Source organism: Mixophyes fleayi, chromosome 2 (assembly GCF_038048845.1).
Source record: "Mixophyes fleayi isolate aMixFle1 chromosome 2, aMixFle1.hap1, whole genome shotgun sequence".
Classification (NCBI taxonomy): domain Eukaryota; kingdom Metazoa; phylum Chordata; class Amphibia; order Anura; family Limnodynastidae; genus Mixophyes; species Mixophyes fleayi.
The window spans coordinates 121,721,707-121,740,316 of record NC_134403.1 but is presented as its reverse complement, the minus strand read 5'-3'; the positions used below and the strand labels follow the sequence as shown (position 1 = coordinate 121,740,316).

The 18,610-nt window shown below is 38.4% G+C and overlaps 1 protein-coding gene across 1 annotated transcript in view; it reads right to left on the bottom strand.

Moving 5' to 3' along the window:
• The window catches only part of GPC6 (glypican 6), a 551,499-nt gene that overhangs the window by 113,966 nt on the left and 418,923 nt on the right, over window positions 1-18,610 (bottom strand). Inside the window, exon 5 of the mRNA XM_075199893.1 lies at window positions 10,608-10,738. Coding sequence (XP_075055994.1) covers window positions 10,608-10,738 — 131 coding nt within the window. The remainder of the gene's footprint in view (window positions 1-10,607; window positions 10,739-18,610) is intronic.

The following is an 18,610-nucleotide window of genomic DNA, read 5'->3' as shown; positions in this document are numbered from 1 at the left end:
TCATCTACCCTCTTGTGCCACCTTCTCCCCAGTCCCTCTCATCTACCCCCTTGTGCCACCTTCTCCCCAGTCCCTCTCATCTACCCCCCTGTCCCACCTTCTCCTCAGTCCCTCTCATCTACCCCCCTGTCCCACCTTCTCCACAGTCCCTCTCATCTACCCCCCTGTGCCACCTTCTCCCCAGTTCCTCTCATCTACTCCCCCCCCCATGTGCCACCTTGTCCCCAGGCCCTCTCATCTACTACCCCCTCTGTGCCACCTTGTCCCCAGGCCCTCTCATCTACTACCCCCTCTGTGCCACCTTGTCCCCAGGCCCACCTTCTCCCCTGTCCCTCTCATCTACCCCCTTGCACCATCTTCTCCCCTATTCCTCTTACTTGTCATCCTGCAGCCCACTTCCAGCACTGGGTTTATATGTATTTAAAAATCCAAATTTATATAGTGTATGTCGTGTAAAGTACAGGAAATAGAAAATTTGTCATTTTCATATTCATAATCTATGATTTCTATTTTCCTCCACATAGTGTCTTTTGCAAAAAATACAGGTGTAGCCAAGGGCTCTTATATTTCTTCCCTATAGTGAGAGAAATTTGTATAGGTTACACTTGTATTTTTGAGGCTACCAACTACACAGCAATACAAAAGAATTAATTCAGTAAAGTGCTAGCCACACCCCCACATTAGGTTGGCCACACCCACTTGGCAAATGTCACTCCCACTTAGATGGGGACGCCGGTGCCCTGTCCCGCCCAGGGCACTAAAATGTCTAGTTACGGCACTGCTCTTTTGGTTTTGTATTTTTGCCTAGAATTAAGCACTGCAGCTGTCCTGCATTTTTCATGGAATACATACATCTGTCCATCTACCGCCAGCTCCTCCACTCATAAGTAACATGAGTTCCTTCACAAGCCAGCTTACCACAATAACCCATGTGCAACTGTGCAAAAATAGTTTTATGACATCACAGAAGAATAAGAAAGGACATTAGCATTGTTGCAGTACATAAATAACCCCAACCATGATCTTAAAATAGGACAAGATTGATCTATGTCAGCGTTGATCAGAGTTCTACAGGTGGCAGTAGGGTCATTCTAATGGGAGGAGAATATATATACGTAACTCATACAGACAGGCAGAACCCACCAAAGCAAAGCACATTTGAAAAGCTGTGAAAATATTTCTGTTTCTTAAGATATAAAATGTTTATTTTCATGAAAGGGTTAAAAGAAACTTTAAAGGGTGATTTACCAACAAAGTGTAAAAGTGCAACTGTGCAGTTAGCTTTGACTTATCTAGTGCAGGTCAGACTAATGAAAGTGAATGTCTGATTGATTGCTAGGAGATACTGCACATTTTCCCTTTCCATCTATAATAATTTATTCTAGGAGTTTCTGCTCTATTAAAGTTTTGTGGTAACTTCTTATGGATTTTTTTTTTAAGAGCTAGACAAACAAATCAAAGTAAATGGCCAATCTCTATGAGTTGTATGATAACTTGTCCTTATCATAATTACTAGTAATAAACAGGCAGTATGTGATCACGATACTATGCCTCGCCTCCAGAAATAGGAGCATACTAAAACTTATATTATAAACTCTCTACTTATGTACTCTTACTACAGTACCTGGCTGATTACCTGCACCCTTTCCACACCTTTCCTTGTGCTATTTAGACAATGCCAACTCTAGGGTTTTACCACTGTAATAACATACAAATAACTACACTAAAGGCACTGTATAAGAAAATCCGTAATCATAATGCAGATGTTTATGAATAAAACAATATATTTTACTCTCTATACAACTTTACAATCATATAAACAACAACAACATATAAATACTTATGCACAATACAAACACTACACATATAATACAGTTCAATAGAGATAATACAATACCACAGACAACTTACCGCTTACCCACTACCGTCTTGTGTAGCTGCTTTATATATGTGTGCGGATCTCTGTGTGTAACTGCTTTTGCTTACTATTCTTTGTATGGCTGCTTTTACTCTTTATGGGGGGCTTTCTACAAAGGTTTGCCAAACTGCAGTGTTTTTGGCTCATTGATGTGCAGTTTGTAAACCATGCGATTTACTAAAGTCAAAACCGTAGATCAACCTGGCAGATATGAAACTGTCATCCAAATTTTTTTCACATAAAAAGAATATAAATTGTACAATGTATGAAGGTTTGGTTTACAAAAGTGCACATCAAACTGCATGAAAAAAAGCAGGTTTATTTAGATCGTTCTGATAGGCAGGATTGGTCAAACCACATACCATTCGGTATGCTGCTCTATTTGTGGGATGATGGTAGGACAATTTAATTTATTTGTGCCACTATTTAATTTAATAGTGGGGCCTATCAATTTCAGATGGAGTGATTGGACCTTTAATTTAATTCTGGGTCGGTTTGGAAGCTATTAATTGAATGTGGGGCTGTTTGGGGAAAACTAAGTCTATTTATTAAATGTGAATATGAATTATTTAATGGCAGTGATAGTTGCGGGAAATATGTATATTTATTAAACGTAAATGCTATAAATTTATTGCTGGGTGGGGGGTTCTTTATTGCAATTTGAGTAGGAGGCAGGCGATTTAATTTAATGGTGGACTGTGGGTTGGAGCTAATTATTTAATGGTGGATGCTATTAGTTTATTGTGGGAAAATGGTGGGGCTATTTAGTTTAATAGTGGGGCCTATTAATTTAAGGTGAGGTGACAGGAACTTTAATTTAATGCTGGTTTAGTTTTGGGCTATTAATTGAATATGGGGCTGAGATTGGGGAGGAGAGGGCAATTTATTAAATGTGAATATAAATTATTTAATAGTTGTAGGAAATTTTTATATTTATTAAATGCAAATGCTATTAATTTATTGCTGGGGCTGTTTGGAGGGAGGAAAATAGGTTTATTTATTAAATGGGAATACTATTAATTTAATGTTGAGGCTGCTTGAGGGAAATAGGTCTATTTATTTAATGTGTATGCTATTAATTTAATGTCAGGGCTGGTTGGAGGAAAATAAATCTAAATATTAAATGTGAATACTATTATTTTAATGTTGGGGCTGGAGGGAGGCCTTATTATAAAATATGGATGCTATTGATTTAACACCAAGGCTGATTGGAGATTTCTAAGTTTCATGCCTCCAACATTCCAGTATCTAGACAAGCAGCAACTTATCTATAGACACCAGCAGCCACAGATAGTGGAAGTAACAATGACAGGTAGGACAGAAAGCAAAAAGGCTTTTTGCACTTTATAAATCAGCCCCTGTGTTCAGTACTGTAATAGAACTGTAATAGAATAACATTATATAATCTATTGCTATAATATGATATAAATAGATACCCCATTATAATCAGCCAGGTATGTAAACAAAAAGTTGATATGGGGGAAGGAACATACTAAATAAAATCCAATATAAAGTGAGGTTTGTTTTTCATTGCATTATTTATTTTCATTATTTTAGATGTACCATTTTTAATAATAAAGTACAGCTGGGTTAAGCAACACTAAAATAGCCTAATTTTTTACATTGATAAATATATATTGTACCGAGAACCAGCTTTTAAGGATGGGCCACTACTTATGGGCCAGTGCTGTGTACTTGCTCCCCGGGCTAAAGTCTACCAGGCAGCCCCTGAATATTTGGCACCTATCTGCATTTCCCCTCCTCCTTTTTAAATTTTAGCTATAGCACCTCACCATCACCTGACAAGGATGACAAATATTTAACATCTTTGAGTTGTGTGGTATGCTGCTGATTTTGCCCCTGACAATGTGACAAGACCCACCTGGGTGGGATGAAGTGGAAAGTTAATAGAAACAACCTTAACTTCCACTCACTTTTGAAACATAACAAACTTCCACCACTGAGATTTCAAGACACTTGTTCCCCACTCCCTAGTATAATTTTCTGATCATATACATATGAAACATGATTTGGTTATATTGATTCCTAAGAAAGATACATATGCCTAGAGGATCCTTATTGAAAATGTATATGTCATTGACACATGTTATTCTGTTACTACAGGGATTTTTTTGATCACTTATTATGTGATGTGTTCCTCTGATTAACCCCAATTTTCCATTATCCATATAGAATGAACACTGTTTCACTCATATTGTTTTGTTTCAAAGGATTTTAGACAATTTTTCTGTGCCATTTGAACCCTTAACTGGGCAATGGAAATAGTTGATTGCCCTTTATGATATAAGGACATCTGTGAGTACCACCGTGGTAAGGTGACAGAAAGCAGGCCATGGAAGTATGCATGTTTCCCCAATCAAAAGAATATATTCCCTTTTTTGCTTATAGGGAAGAATGTTTTATATTTTCTTTTTCATATGGATGGGGAAATGCTGACTGCTATATACTGTTATACACTTATTATTTTCATGTATAGCAATTGTTTTAATATAGCAATGATGTGTTACTGCTTATCATATTACACTGCCTGGTTTAAACGTGCCACACTTTGCATTTTAAAAATTCAACATTGTTGTTTAGTAACTGGCACTGGTTACAATGGGCAGTGAATGGAGATGTATTCAATAGTAATAATGTTTTCATTTTAAATTGATACAGTAAAGTGTGGATTTGTTGAATCTTAGATAGAAAAAAATTAAATTGGTTCTCTAACTGAGACATGCTGCCTGTAGAGTGACAATTTGAGCCGCCATAAATTTTTGGAGAACAATCCGAGTCGATTAAGAGTTTAATATTACCTAGCAAACAGCTGTTGGCACGCTGTAGAAAACCAATAAATTGTATCCCTCTGATCAAATACAGAGCTTAATTTGGAAGGCGAGAAATGACTATCATTGTAGAAGTTTTATTGTTGTGTCAGAGTCTTTCTAAAATGGAGCAAATTGAACAAGTAAAAGACCATAGAATACAATGATATTTCTCCTAAGTGCAGGCAAAAATATAGTACTTTAAATGTGAAATATATAAGCCAGCAAACTAATCAATAAACAACTTCGACCATCTTTTTCATGTAGGAATAATAAGAAAACAAACACCAAGGGCTTTCTATGAAGCTTATAGAAGAAACATCAAGGGCATTACATGCAGCATATGAGAGGAAAGATACAACTATAAATAATAAAACTGATATTATGTTATTAATTAAAATTTCTTCAAAATGTATTGAACTTTATAATACATTTTGGATGATTGCTTTTATTATCCCCCAGTCCCATCAATTGTTGTATTTTCTATTCAATCTAGGGTAGAAAAATGTGCCTACTTTTAGATGGCCCAGAAGCATAGGTTAAATTTCCCAGATCATTATTACATCATGTAGCAAAATAAATGAATACAAAAATCAAATACCTAAATAACTAACAAATTGACTAAATATAAGAAATTATCAATTGTTGTTATAGTTCTTGACATATATTCTGCTCCATCCTATTAACAATGAAAATTATACTCAGAAATCTATCTTATACCCAAATGTGCTCAACAAGTACCAACAGTACCAACACATTATGAATTCAGAGCCCACTAAATAAGTTTATGGTCTAACACATTATACCTGCACTACTTAATATAGAGTCCCACACAGTCTTAATCAGTAAGTAATATATAGTGACACGTTGTCAGTGTAGTCACATCAAGGAGCCTTTAGTGAAACTGGAGAGGCCTGAGGATACACATTAAGTACTGGTTTGTCAAATTAGCTCTAGAGTTTCAAAATTCACAAGAACGTACTGACAAAAATTTTAGTAAAATTTGAGCAAGGTGAATATATTTGCACTGGTTCAAACACATTTAAGCTTAATAAATTCTTTAGTATTTTTAATTGTTTTGTACGTGAACGTTGAACTTAAACACAATATTTTTTACTGTTTGAATAAAAAATTGTTTCATTGTACAAATAAAAAATTTTTTTAAAAAAATTGTTAGAAGTAATATAACATGGAGTTGTTTCAGCTGTAACAGTAAACATTATGGTCCATACTAAAGTTTTCTAAGTGCAAATGGAAACCACAAACCAAAAATGGAATCGCGAACCATGTACGTGATCTCCAAACTGAGAATGAGGCCACAACAATCTAATTACAATTATGTTGCAAGCAATTTTGATACCCTAAAACTGGGCAAATTTGAGAACATTTAAAATGAGTTTGCATAATTTGAGCCTCTGTAGCTATTGTACATGGTATAGGTAAGATAAGCAGAAAAAGGATAGGATCACAAGGTATGCATGCTATCTAAAGCATGCATCCCTGTACAATAGGGGTAAAAGAGTACCGGGCTGCCCTGTTATTGCCAACAACAAGCTCTGTGTGGCTCCATTGCAAATTAACAAAAATTCACAAACATTCTGCAACCTTAATTGGAGTCATGACTGGTTGGATCTAGAGCAGAGTTTGCTATCCTTCTCCTTAAAAACTGGTGTTACAGGAAACATGGCATGCTGGGTATTCTTCCCAGCATGCACAGTCCAGATCTTGGCTCTCTGCACAGTAATATTCCTACCACTAGGCTTGCTTAGGTGACAGACAGTTCCAAGCATAGTACATATGCAGTTTTTAAGGAAGTCATTAGAATTAGAATCAAGATTTCACAGGAACAGTGTTTTTTATTTTTTAACTGAAGTAAAGTTTATTGAATTTTCTAAGATAATTGCAAAGGATACAAAAAAAAAGAAACAGGGAAGGGGTAGGACATAAAAGGGGAAAGGGGTACATAGTGGGGACGAAACACAACAATATGTCATAAAACACCAGCAATCTAGACATTTATCACTTTGTAGTATTTAAATATAATTATAGCCAGTTGACTAGTAAAACTAAAGATTGGCACTCTAAACATAAGTCACTTTAACTTTACAATACGGAGACTAGTCAATTCCATCCTTGTACCTAGGCCCAAAAACAAATATTTCTTAGATCAAGGCACGAGACACTGAGTCGGAGATATCCAGCCTATGTGGGGACTCGGATGGGGCCCCACCTCCATCTGTGACGTAATTATGCCAGCTACGCCGTTTCACTAATGGGGTAGAAGCTGTTGTGGAATACGGAACTCCTAGGGTCTCCATCTCAAAGCTGAAGTTCACTTTAGATATCACCTTAGCTAAAGACGGGGAAGACGGTTGTTTCCAGGCCTGAGCTATAGCAGCTCTGGTTGCAATGAGCACTTGGCCCATCACGTACCTGTCCCAGGAGGGAACAGAGGGGGGATAATGATGCAACAAAGCAAGCTCTGGGGAAGGAGTTGTAGGATATCTAAAAACCCTTACCAACAACTGGAAAACCTCTAACCACAGGGGTTGTAGGACTAGGCATGCCCAAAAAATATGGAATATATCCCCTCTCTCAGTGCAATTACGCCAACATGTCGGGGGTACTGAGGGCCAAATTTTGTGCAGTTTCTCAGGGGTCACGTACAATCTATTCAGAAGCTTCACCAACATTTCAGTATGATTAAGGCATTTAGACATTGTGAAAGAGTTTCGAAAAATACGTTCCCATTCCTCCTCCGTGAATACTACCTGGAGATCTACCTCCCATTGGAGTTGAATTTTTGATTTGGTGATAATGACTTGCGAAGTTAAAATATTATACCAGGTAGTTATGCTAGCTTTGTTGTTAATCTTTGTCAGGTTTACTTGATATATAGCCGGGGGGGAACCTATGACTATATCTCTGAATGAGGGCTCTGACAGCCAGTGTCTAAGCTGAAGAAATTTATAAGAGTCGCTCTTCGGCAAATGATATTGTTCACTCAACTGAGAAAAGGCGGAAAGTGTACCTGAATTGAACAGGTCAGAATCCCCCTAGATACCCTTCCCGACAGGTTTAAGTCAGGAATCTGCTTTGATGCTGCTTGTATTGAGACATTTTCCGTGGGTCGAGCAAAAACCTCAGGGCCTTCACACAATCGGTCCCAGACTATCAAGGCGTCCCTGGTGAGAGCGGGCAGGTTATGGGCTTGTGGTCTCCATTCCCGATGAGCCCAAACCAGATCAACTAAAGGGAAATCAGGATTACGAGCCTTTTCCAGGCCCACCCATGGCTTTTCACACCCAGGGAGGAACCAATCACGCATCTGAGAGAGTAAACAAGCATCGTGGTATTTTCCCAGATCGGGGAGGGCCAACCCCCCTGTGCTTTCCTCCTAACCATACGCTGCAAGGCCATCCGTGGCGGCCTAGCCTTCCACACATATGTCCTCATAACCTTGACTAGTTCATTTAATAAGCGCTGTGGGAGATGGAATGGGAGCATCTGGAACAAGTACATCATCTTTGGGAGGAGCATTATTTTGAATGCCGATATTCTCCCCAGCCAAGAGACCTCATAGCACAGCCATGAAGTAGTTAAGGACTGGAGTTGGTCAAGTAATAAAGAGAAATTCTTATCTATCAAACTATCAAGATGTGGGGTAACCTGAATACCTAAGTACTAAATTTCTGTGGATTTCCATATATAGGGATATTTGTCTTTCAACTTCTGTAATCTCTCCTGCAGAATGTTAATGGGAAGAGCCTCCATTTTGGAAGTATTCAATTTATACAGAGAGGCTGCGCTAAACTGGGCTAGAAGAGTATGGATGGCAGGCAGCGAGGTCTCCGGGCTGGCAACGAATAATAGGACATCATCCGCAAATAAGAATAACTTGTGGGCTTCTTCTTCCACAACCACTCCCACACACTCCTGATCAATTTTCACTTTAGCGGCCAGTGGTTCAATAGCCATGAGGTATATGAGAGGAGACAAAGGGCAACCTTGACGGGTGCCATTAGAGATTGGAAAATTATCGGACAAAAACCCATTGCTAAATACTCGCGCCGATGGTTTGACATACAGCGCCAGGATAGAACTCAGGATCTCCCCGGCCAGCCCCATACGCTCCAAAACCCTTGTCATATACATCCAGTGGAGTCTGTCAAACGCTTTTTCAGCGTCCAATGAAAGCAAGAGCAGTGCATCCCCCTTCAAGTGGGTCTGCTCTATAATGTGAAAAATACGCCTTGAGTTGTCTGGGGCTTGTCTGCCCCTGACAAACCCCACCTGGTCTGCATGAATCAACATGGGGATAACCGGGGAGAGCCTGTTAGCGATACGTTTCTTAATGTCCGAATTCAGTAGGGCTATAGGCCTATCATTTTTACAATCTGTAGGGTCCTTACCTGGCTTGGGAATTACAATTATATGGGATTCCAGCATTTCAGGAGGAAATTTCCCTACTGCTGTACCTGCATTAAATAGTTGCTCCAAAATGGGCACTAAATCTTCATGGAAGGTGGTAAAAAAGTTATTAGTGTAGCCATCTGGTCCGGGCGCCTTATCTTTGGGGAGATACTTGATTGCCTGTCTAATTTCTTCCTGGGACCACAGAACATTGAGCTTTGTTCGTATCGATGGGTCTATAGAAGGGAGTGGGAGACCTTCCAGAAAGGAGGATATATCATATTCAGATGGGTGGTGTGTAGCGGGGTCTAATTGGAGGTTATATAAATTTGAATAAAATGAAGCGAAAGTATTTGCTATATCACGAGGGTTAGAGCATTTAGACCCTGTAGAGTTTACAATGCTTTTTATTCTGTCACGGGCCTGAAGGCCCCTCAATTTTCTTGCTAATAACCTGCCCGCTCTATTACCTGCCACATAGAATTTTTGGCGTAGTCTAGACAATGCTAATGAAGTGCGGGTCAGGAGTACAGGAACAGTGTTTTAAAGATTTTGAGCAGTCAAATCATTTGTAAGAATTAAACACCCATGGCTTAGTGGTTAGCACTTCTGCCTCACAGCACTGGGGTCATGAGTTTGATTCCTGACCGTGGCATTATATGTTTGGAGTTTGTATGTTCTCCCTGTATTTGTGTGGTTTTCCTGCGGGTGCTCCGGTTTCCACCCACACTGCAAAAACATACTAGTAGGTTAATTAGCTGCTATTCAATTAACCTTAGTCACTCTCAATCTATGTGTGTGTATGTTAGGGAATTTAGACTGTAAGCGCCAATGGGGAAGGGACTGATGTGAGTGAGTTCTTTGTACAGCGCTGCAGAATTAGTGGGGCTATATAAATAGCTGATGATGAGGAACAATATTGACATACATAGTAAAGACAGTGCGAATGCCCCTTCACTCTCTTATTTAATAATAGCGATATTTCTTGAGTGGTCAGTGATCAGATAACGTGTGTCAGCCTAATCGGCCATCCAAAGAGCCAGGAAACACACAGGTCTGTTGTTTCAATTAGCTATTAGATTCATGAGTATAGATTCAGTTTGTGGATTCTTAAGGAGACAGTGGATAAATTATTTACTAGAAGAGATCAATGATCAATAGAAATGAAAGATTCAAGCTTGCACATAAAAAAACCTCATAAGGCAGGTAAAACAAATAAGTTAATTTTTATCTTAGCTTTAATTTTCACCAATATATCTGTATAAAATCATCAACAGGTTTTATAATGGTAAACATTTTATGAAAATGCTGGCATCATTTGCGTATAGACCACAACAAGAGTATCGAATAAAAAATGTCTTCTTGTCAAATGCTCGCAGTAAATTTATCACACACTCTGTCATAATTTGTGATTTATCACATTAATTATTATATGTGACGCTGATTACCTTTCCTGACACCTGCACACTGTTTTCCTGCAGGTTCATGATGGCTTCAGAAATCTTCATATCGATAGGATCCATAGCGGACTTAATATTGAATGGCCCCTCCAATCTATCAGCGACGAGAAGCATTGCATCTGTCAAAACAAAAAACAATCACAAGTTAAAGAAAGGTCAGCAGCACAATACAAATGCCTGCATTAAAAGGTCACATTACGCACAGAGCTCATTTCCTGAGTCATGAATTAATCGCTTCTTGACAACAAATAGATGTGTACACAATATTGCAAACACACCTGACACATCATCACACTCTATCCAAAGACAGGTGCAATGAAAGGAGATTGATTTTGTTATTAAAATTGTGGATGCTTTAAAATACGCAGCTATCGGCTTTTAATATCCCCTGGCAACTGCTTTTTCATTAAAAAATCAATTAAAGACGGTCAAATAATTTTACTGAACTGGGAGAATGCACAAAAACCTCTTCATTTTCTTTCTATCTGCAATGCATCACATATAACAAAGACATATCTGGATGCAAATTAAAAGGTCACAAGTACAAATACCTACAGGGATTTTCTTAAAACATTCTTTTTGAACAGGAAAATGACTTTCAGAAACCAATTTTTTTAATATTTATTATATAGTAAATATTTTTTTGTGCCCTTCCCCCAATCAGAGGATGTGAGATGTGCGATATAGTCATTATATTCTAAAGATGCTGATCGTATACTGCTCACCCCCATAAAACGGAGGATGAGGGGGCACAGTAGCAGCTCTCTTTTGTGCATTTTCCTTTTAGATTACAAACATACTAGATATTTTGTTACTATAGGTTACATGTTATTTCATTACTTTATCTGCACATTTTTCTAAGTTTTTTTCACCATACAATATATAAATACAATGATAATGCTTAGAAAGAGCAGAGGAGCAATCTAGTACATAGGGCTGCACAACCCACATGTAATATGTATGCTAATATCTTTAATTTGCATATACAACAAAACAGGTGTTAAGTGGAAGTTTGTCAGTACTGCCTCTGTGACTCAATAATACCGTACAATCTAACATAATGAAAATAAGTTTGTGTTGCCTCGATTTGTATTAATATTTAATCTTACTTAGAGCGCAATATTTATAAAAACAATATTTCTAGGTATTCAAATGGGCAGCAGGGTGGCTAAGTGGTTAGCACTTCTGCCTTACAGCACTGGGGTCATGAGTTCAATTCCTGATCATTGCCTTAACTGTGAGGAGTTTGTATGTTCTTCCCGTGCTTGCGTGGGTTTCCTCCGGGTGCTCCGGTTTCCTCCCACACTCCAAAAACATACTGGTAGGTTAATTGGGTGCTAACAAATTGACCCTAATCTGTGTGTCTGTTAGGAAATTTAGACTGTAAGCTCCAATGGGGCAGGGACTGATGTGAGTTCTCTGTACAGCGCTGCGGAATTAGTGGCGCTATATAAATAAATGGTAATAGTAATAATAAAGATAACAGAGTCTTTATAGTTGACTTGCTTTACAGTGATATTACTGCACAGAGCCAATTTAGAAAGCCCCCTATAACAGCTAAGCAAAAGTTGGTGGTTCTTCTGTCTTCACAAAGAAAGGGTAAGAACCCATATATCATATTGGGATCGCAGTGGAGCCGCAGTGCTCCTGGTCCCCATGGTATTTGCTTCTGCTGCCATTATTTCTACGCCATTGTGTGAATATGGCTGCAATGCAAATGTTAGTATTGCAGCACATCATTTCTATTTCTGCCACAGAATAATTAAGCCCATGCCTGACTGGTTATCATTGGTGGTTACAGACATGTAGGTATTTCCAGTTTAAATGTGTAGGTCATGTCACACTATGTGTTGCTATAGAAAGACACAAACTTCCTTACCCAATTTTCTAATCTTCACGGTAAATTATGATCTTCACTATGAGGCAAATATAACTATATTAAATAGGGTTTCAAAATATCCTTTTAATCAGCTTATATGCGATCAGTAAGATAAAAAGAGCAGAAATTTCTTCATAGTGCACTCAAGTAATTCATTTTTATTGCGGTTAATGTAAAATGAGTCCATAATCTCAAATGAACATCTGGAATAGATTGACAAAATTGATGCTATGCAGCCAAGGGAACATTATTATCAGAGAAAAATATAGTTGTAAATCACAGAGTCAACCTCTGTAGTGAGACAAAGAAAAAAATGATGTGTGCTTATTGCTGCAGAAAATAGTCTCAGAAATTTAAATATGCTTCCGTTTCCTAAAATGGTATAATATTTTAAGTCGCAAAGTTAGAATAAAAATACATTGTGCACTGTATATGAGTAGCTAACAACAGTCCTCTACTTTTTAAACTGAATATTCCTCTAACTGTAATACATATATAAAATAAGAATGAGGTGATGCAGGGACACTGTTAGGTTCTGTAGAGTTCAGCTGGGAGATTCCACTATCAGCAGGAAATGCACAGTCTTTTAGTGAGCAAGATGTTTTCTTTGTATAGGAGTGGAGCTCAGATCTGTAGAAGTGTCTGGAGGACTGACAGGGTTAAAGATCCAGAGGGGTAGTCATGAGGAGGCAAATGAGTTCAAAGCAAGACGTTTAATGGTCCACAGTCAATTCTCCAAGCAAAGATAATAATCCAATAGAGCCATGAAGGAGCACATGTTAGAGTAACTGAATCACAGAGACTAGATCAGTGTTGGCTAACCTGTGACAGTCCAGGCGTTGGGAAACTACAAGTGCCAGCATGCTTTGCTAATATATAGGAGCTTATTGCTGGAAGGGTATGCTGGGACTTGTAGTTTCACTACACCTGGAGTGTCACAGGTTAGCCAACACTGCACTAGATCAATAAACTGGCAATATGTGGTTCTCAGGAAGTTGCTTACATAGGCCTGCAACAACCCTCAGGTGCTGGCAACTAATTACTAGCAGCAAGTCATTAGGGCTATTCCCTAATGCAGATCTAGATAGATGAAAGTGAAATGTATGCAGCGGTTGTTAGCTGAGCCTGTGGCTCACTGTGTAGAGGCTGCATTGTTGCAACTCAGAGTTTGCGATTCAAACACTACAGCAAAGGGCATTGGTGGTGTCAGGTGGCATATGAAACCTTACATCTGCAGTAAAAAAGTGACCATGACATTTTTGCAAATATTGGGACTTCAAATGGCAGCCTGATGCATGCATTAAAAGTAGCTTTGATGGCGTATGAGACACCTGGTAAGGGCTTTGGGGAAACTTTAGACAATGACTGAATTAGTAAGGGCCATGACGGATAAAAACAATTCAAAATAAAATAAAAGGGGAACTAAAATCTCGTATAAGCTATATAATTAGAAAAGGCAATAAAAGTTGCAAACACACCCACACCTCTTTACAACTTTCCTTGATGGGAAGAGTGTCTTTGTGGGAGAACATTTCCATGTAATTCTGTGATTGTGACTGCTGACGGTCAGTAGCTGGATAAGCAAGACAAGGAATTGTTTGTCACTGACTATTCACTGACTCTCTTCTGTACACATGGGAGTCAGTAATTAATAACAAGCTATTCTTCACAAGCAATGGAGCATTGATCTTGATTTTAATGTGAGGCACCAAGCCAGAACCATCTGTTTATGAGAATTATATTTGGCAGCAAAATTAAGGTCCAGCTGGGTGGAGGGTTGGGGCTCCCACAACTGCAAACTGTAATCCTAATAAAATTAATCTACAGCCAAGTTCTTTCCATTGGTAGGAGGCCCAGAATGGCTACACAATTTAGGATTTAGAAGAGGCAACTTGTTCCATTGTCTATATTTTCACAGGCTAATTACTAACACCCAGAAAAGTCAGGTTCCATCTGATCATGGGCTAGTTCTGGTAAAGTACACCTGTCTATAAATTTGTTTGGCAATGTAGTCCCCACTGAAGATCAATGTGAGGCAAAACTCAACATTGCTGATAGTAATGTTTGATTTATTTCCACCCTGTAGGACAAGGGCACACATTAGGAGAAAATTAGTTCAAATTACTCAAATGTGGAATTGCAGAACAGGTGGGTAAAAAAGTACTTTCGCAAAGTCTAATTATTACCATGGTTAGCTCTAGTGTTCTGATATATATAATAGCTTTAAACATTGTGACATTGAAATCAGATAACATTAAGAGAAAAAAAAACAAGCATTACACATAAGTGTACTGCAGTAATCTGATGCAGTTGTGTGTCAGAGCCACTCAGTCACACCGATCAACTGTAATGTTAAAATATGAAAAATAATCAAACAATATGTTACATTGAATCAATTCATTAATGATTATGTTAACACACCAGATGTTCACCCTAGCTGCTGATTAGTGTGCACATTTCACCAAGGCGATGACAATTAACAATTTTGACAAAGATTGCAGAGCCTGGCTGAATATTTCCCAGGTGTAGAAATTTTCCACTTCACAGAAATGCCATGTGAGGATCTAAGTATTTTAAATTATGAACTAAAGCTATGAATGTACAAACTCTGAATACGCATTAAACGCCTTGCAGTTGTATATTAGAGTTAAAGACAGCGATAGCAACACTGAAAAGCTTATATAAATGTATATAGAACATATTTATATTCTCTGAATGTATTATTATTATTATTATTACTATTATCCTTTATTTATATGGCACCACAAGGTTTCCACAGCGCCATACAGAATACTGTTGACCATACAGGGTAAACAGTACAGAACAATGAACAAGTAAAACCAAGACTCCAATAGCTCCAAGCATAGTAGTACAGTGAAGTTGGAGGAGAAGAAATGGTATAGAGACAGGAAGGAAGATGGCTCTGCTCGTAAGAGCTTACATCCTAAAGGGAGGGAAAACAGACTGTATTCACAAGGGGGAGCCAGTGGAGGGGATCATGTGGAAGAGGAGCACGTATAGGGACAGGGGAGGAGAGAGGTGAGGGGATCAAGCATGTATGGATGTATGTAAGATGGTCAGGTGGATGGATGTAAGCTGGTAATGTATGGATTGTATTAAGCTACAAAGAAACATTGAATATACCCATTAAAGTGGAAATTAAAATGGGAAAAAAGGGAATATTTTTCTTATAAACACAATAATTATGCATTTTTATACAGATCACCATGAGAGTGATCCTTTGAGATGTATTGAAAGGAAGAACTTATATATCGGAAGGATATTGAAAAGTGTACACTACAAGGGTCTCCAACTTTATATTGGCTTCAACATCTAGACGAGTTTACATACTGTCTATCTCATTATCCATGTGAGTGCCACTGTGTAGAGACAGTTTGGTGTATGTTCTCAAATTACTTCAACATTTTAGTATTTTTTTATTTTTCAAATTGAGAAGATCTTCTGCATTAATTGATCACCTTAAGATTTCTCAACATGGATAGGTGTAAACACAATCACAATAGGTGGTGAATATTTTCACACTGTATTTTCTGCACTGCAATATTGTTTTCTCTCTGGAATTCACTACAATTATTGTGTATCAGTGCAGTCATTTAGCACTACACCACAGTTTGTCTTATATCTCGATTTATTCTTTATAACATCGGAAATCACAATGTGCCTAATGAAAATATATATGGACTAATTATCTGTGAACTTCTGAAAAAATATTTTTTTTATTGAGATTTTATGGTTTCATCATATAAATAATATATCAAACATCCTATCTAATTAATACCTATTTCTACCTATGTCACTAAAAACATTATACAGTGATATGTTTATATTATTATATATTATTTTATATTTTTATATATTATATTTTATTTTTATTATATATATATAGTTTGTGAATAAATAATAACTCTGCTCTAGGATAAGGATCCTGGTGATTACATCCTATTTCTATGATTGTTAATATTCTTCAGCCACTGGAAACATTACGGGCCTGAGTCATTTAGGAGAGCAAAGTATAAAAAAGGAGTAACTTTGTACCTGGGCAAAACCATGTTGCATTGAAGGGAGAGGTACATTTAAAATGTGATGGTAGATTTATAGTTGGGGTAGGGCATGTCCTACATCAACTTTAAATTTCAGTGTAAAAATAAAGCTGTCAAGTATTTGTGTGCTTGATGAAAAAACAGCCAGTAATTAACTTATGTGCAAAATAATAAATTAATTTGCACCCCTTTCATTGTAACATGGTTTGTCCCGGAGAACATTTACTCATTCTTTTGCCTTACTTTCTTTAATGACCCAGGCCCTACATCTCTAAATAAGGGTCAGCCGCTGGATTTTGCCAGGTGGGATTCCAACTTTGCCTGTCACTGTACAAATACATTTTTTTACAGTAAGTATAGAAAACGTTATAGATCCATCCTACTCTGGAAAACTATACCTGTAAATCCCCCTGTGCTTGCCTATGCTAAATGACCAGTGGTACAGTCTAGCATTACACCGCCATATACTTCTAAGTAGAGATGAGCGCACTCGGATTTATGAAATCCGAGCCCACCCGAACGTTGCCGATCCGAGTCGGATCCGAGACAGATCCGGGTATTGGCGCCAAATTCAAATCTGAAACTGAGGCTCTGACTCATAATCCCGTTGTCGGATCTCGCGATACTCGGATCCTATAAATTCCCCGCTAGTCACCGCCATCTTCACTCGGGCATTGATAAGGGTAGAGGGAGGGTGTGTTAGGTGGTCCTCTGTCCTGCTATATCTCGTGCTGTTCAGTTCAGTTCTGTGCTGTGCTGTGCTCAGTCCAGTGGTGCTGTGTCCTGTGCTCTGTCCTTCTGAGGGCATAGTTATTTCCCCAATATTCCCCTGTGTTTAAAAAATAAAAAAAAAGTTATAAAAAAAAAATAAATAAATTATAACCAAATTTGCAAAACCAATCCAGCAGTATATAAGCCCATTGGTACTGCAATATTACCAAGTTCACACATTCAGCAGTAAAAGTCCAGTGGTACTGCTATTACAAAGTTCACTGATTCAGCAGTGTATAAGTCCAGTGGTACTGCTATTACAAAGTTCACTGATTCAGCAGTGTATAAGTCCAGTGGTACTGCTATTACAAAGTTCACTGATTCAGCAGTATAAGTCCAGTGGTTCTGCTATTACAAAGTTCACTGATTCAGCAGTGTATAAGTCCAGTGGTACTGCTATTACAAAGTTCACTGATTCAGCAGTATAAGTCCAGTGCTACTCTCCTGTGCCGCATATAATTTTTAAAGGCTTTGCCTAGTGTGTGTGGCTTAGGGGTACGCTCTCTTGTGCTACATATAATGGAAAACCAAAATTTGGAGGATAAAGTAGGGAAAGATCAAGACCCACTTCCTCCTAATGCTGAAGCTGCTGCCACTAGTCATGACATAGACGATGAAATGCCATCAACGTCGTCTGGCAAGCCCGATGCCCAATCTCCTAGTACAGGGCATGTAAAATCCAAAAAGCCCAAGTTCTCCAAAAATAGCAAAAAGAGAAACTTAAAATCATCTGGGGAGAAACGTAAAGTTGGCAATATGCCATTTACGACACGTAGTGGCAGGGAATGGCTTAGGCCCTGGCCCGTGTTCATGACTAGTGGTCCAGCTTCACCCAAGGATCTAAGCCCTCCTCCTCCCCCCCTACAAAAAATTTAAGAGAGTTATGCTGTCAGCAACAACAACAAAACAGCAAAGAACTCTGCCTTCTAAACAGATGACATCACAAATCCCCAAGGCGAGTCCAAGGGTGTTGTTGGTTGTGAACCCTGACCTTCCCATCACTGTACGGGAAGAGGTGACTCCATCCAGCATTTGCAGCACGCCCTCTGCATATGCTGGAATGATCACCCACAGTCCAGTTACAGATTTGGCTAATGAAGGTGTGAATGTTGTACACCGGGAGGAGGATATTGATGTAGCTGGCGCTGAGGAGGATGTTGATGATTATGATGCAGACAGATACCAAATTGCCTTTCTCAATTTCTATTTATATTCTAGATTATATAACGGCTAAAAAGTTTTCTGTTTTACTCCTAGTGGAGAGGGGATCTGATGCAGAC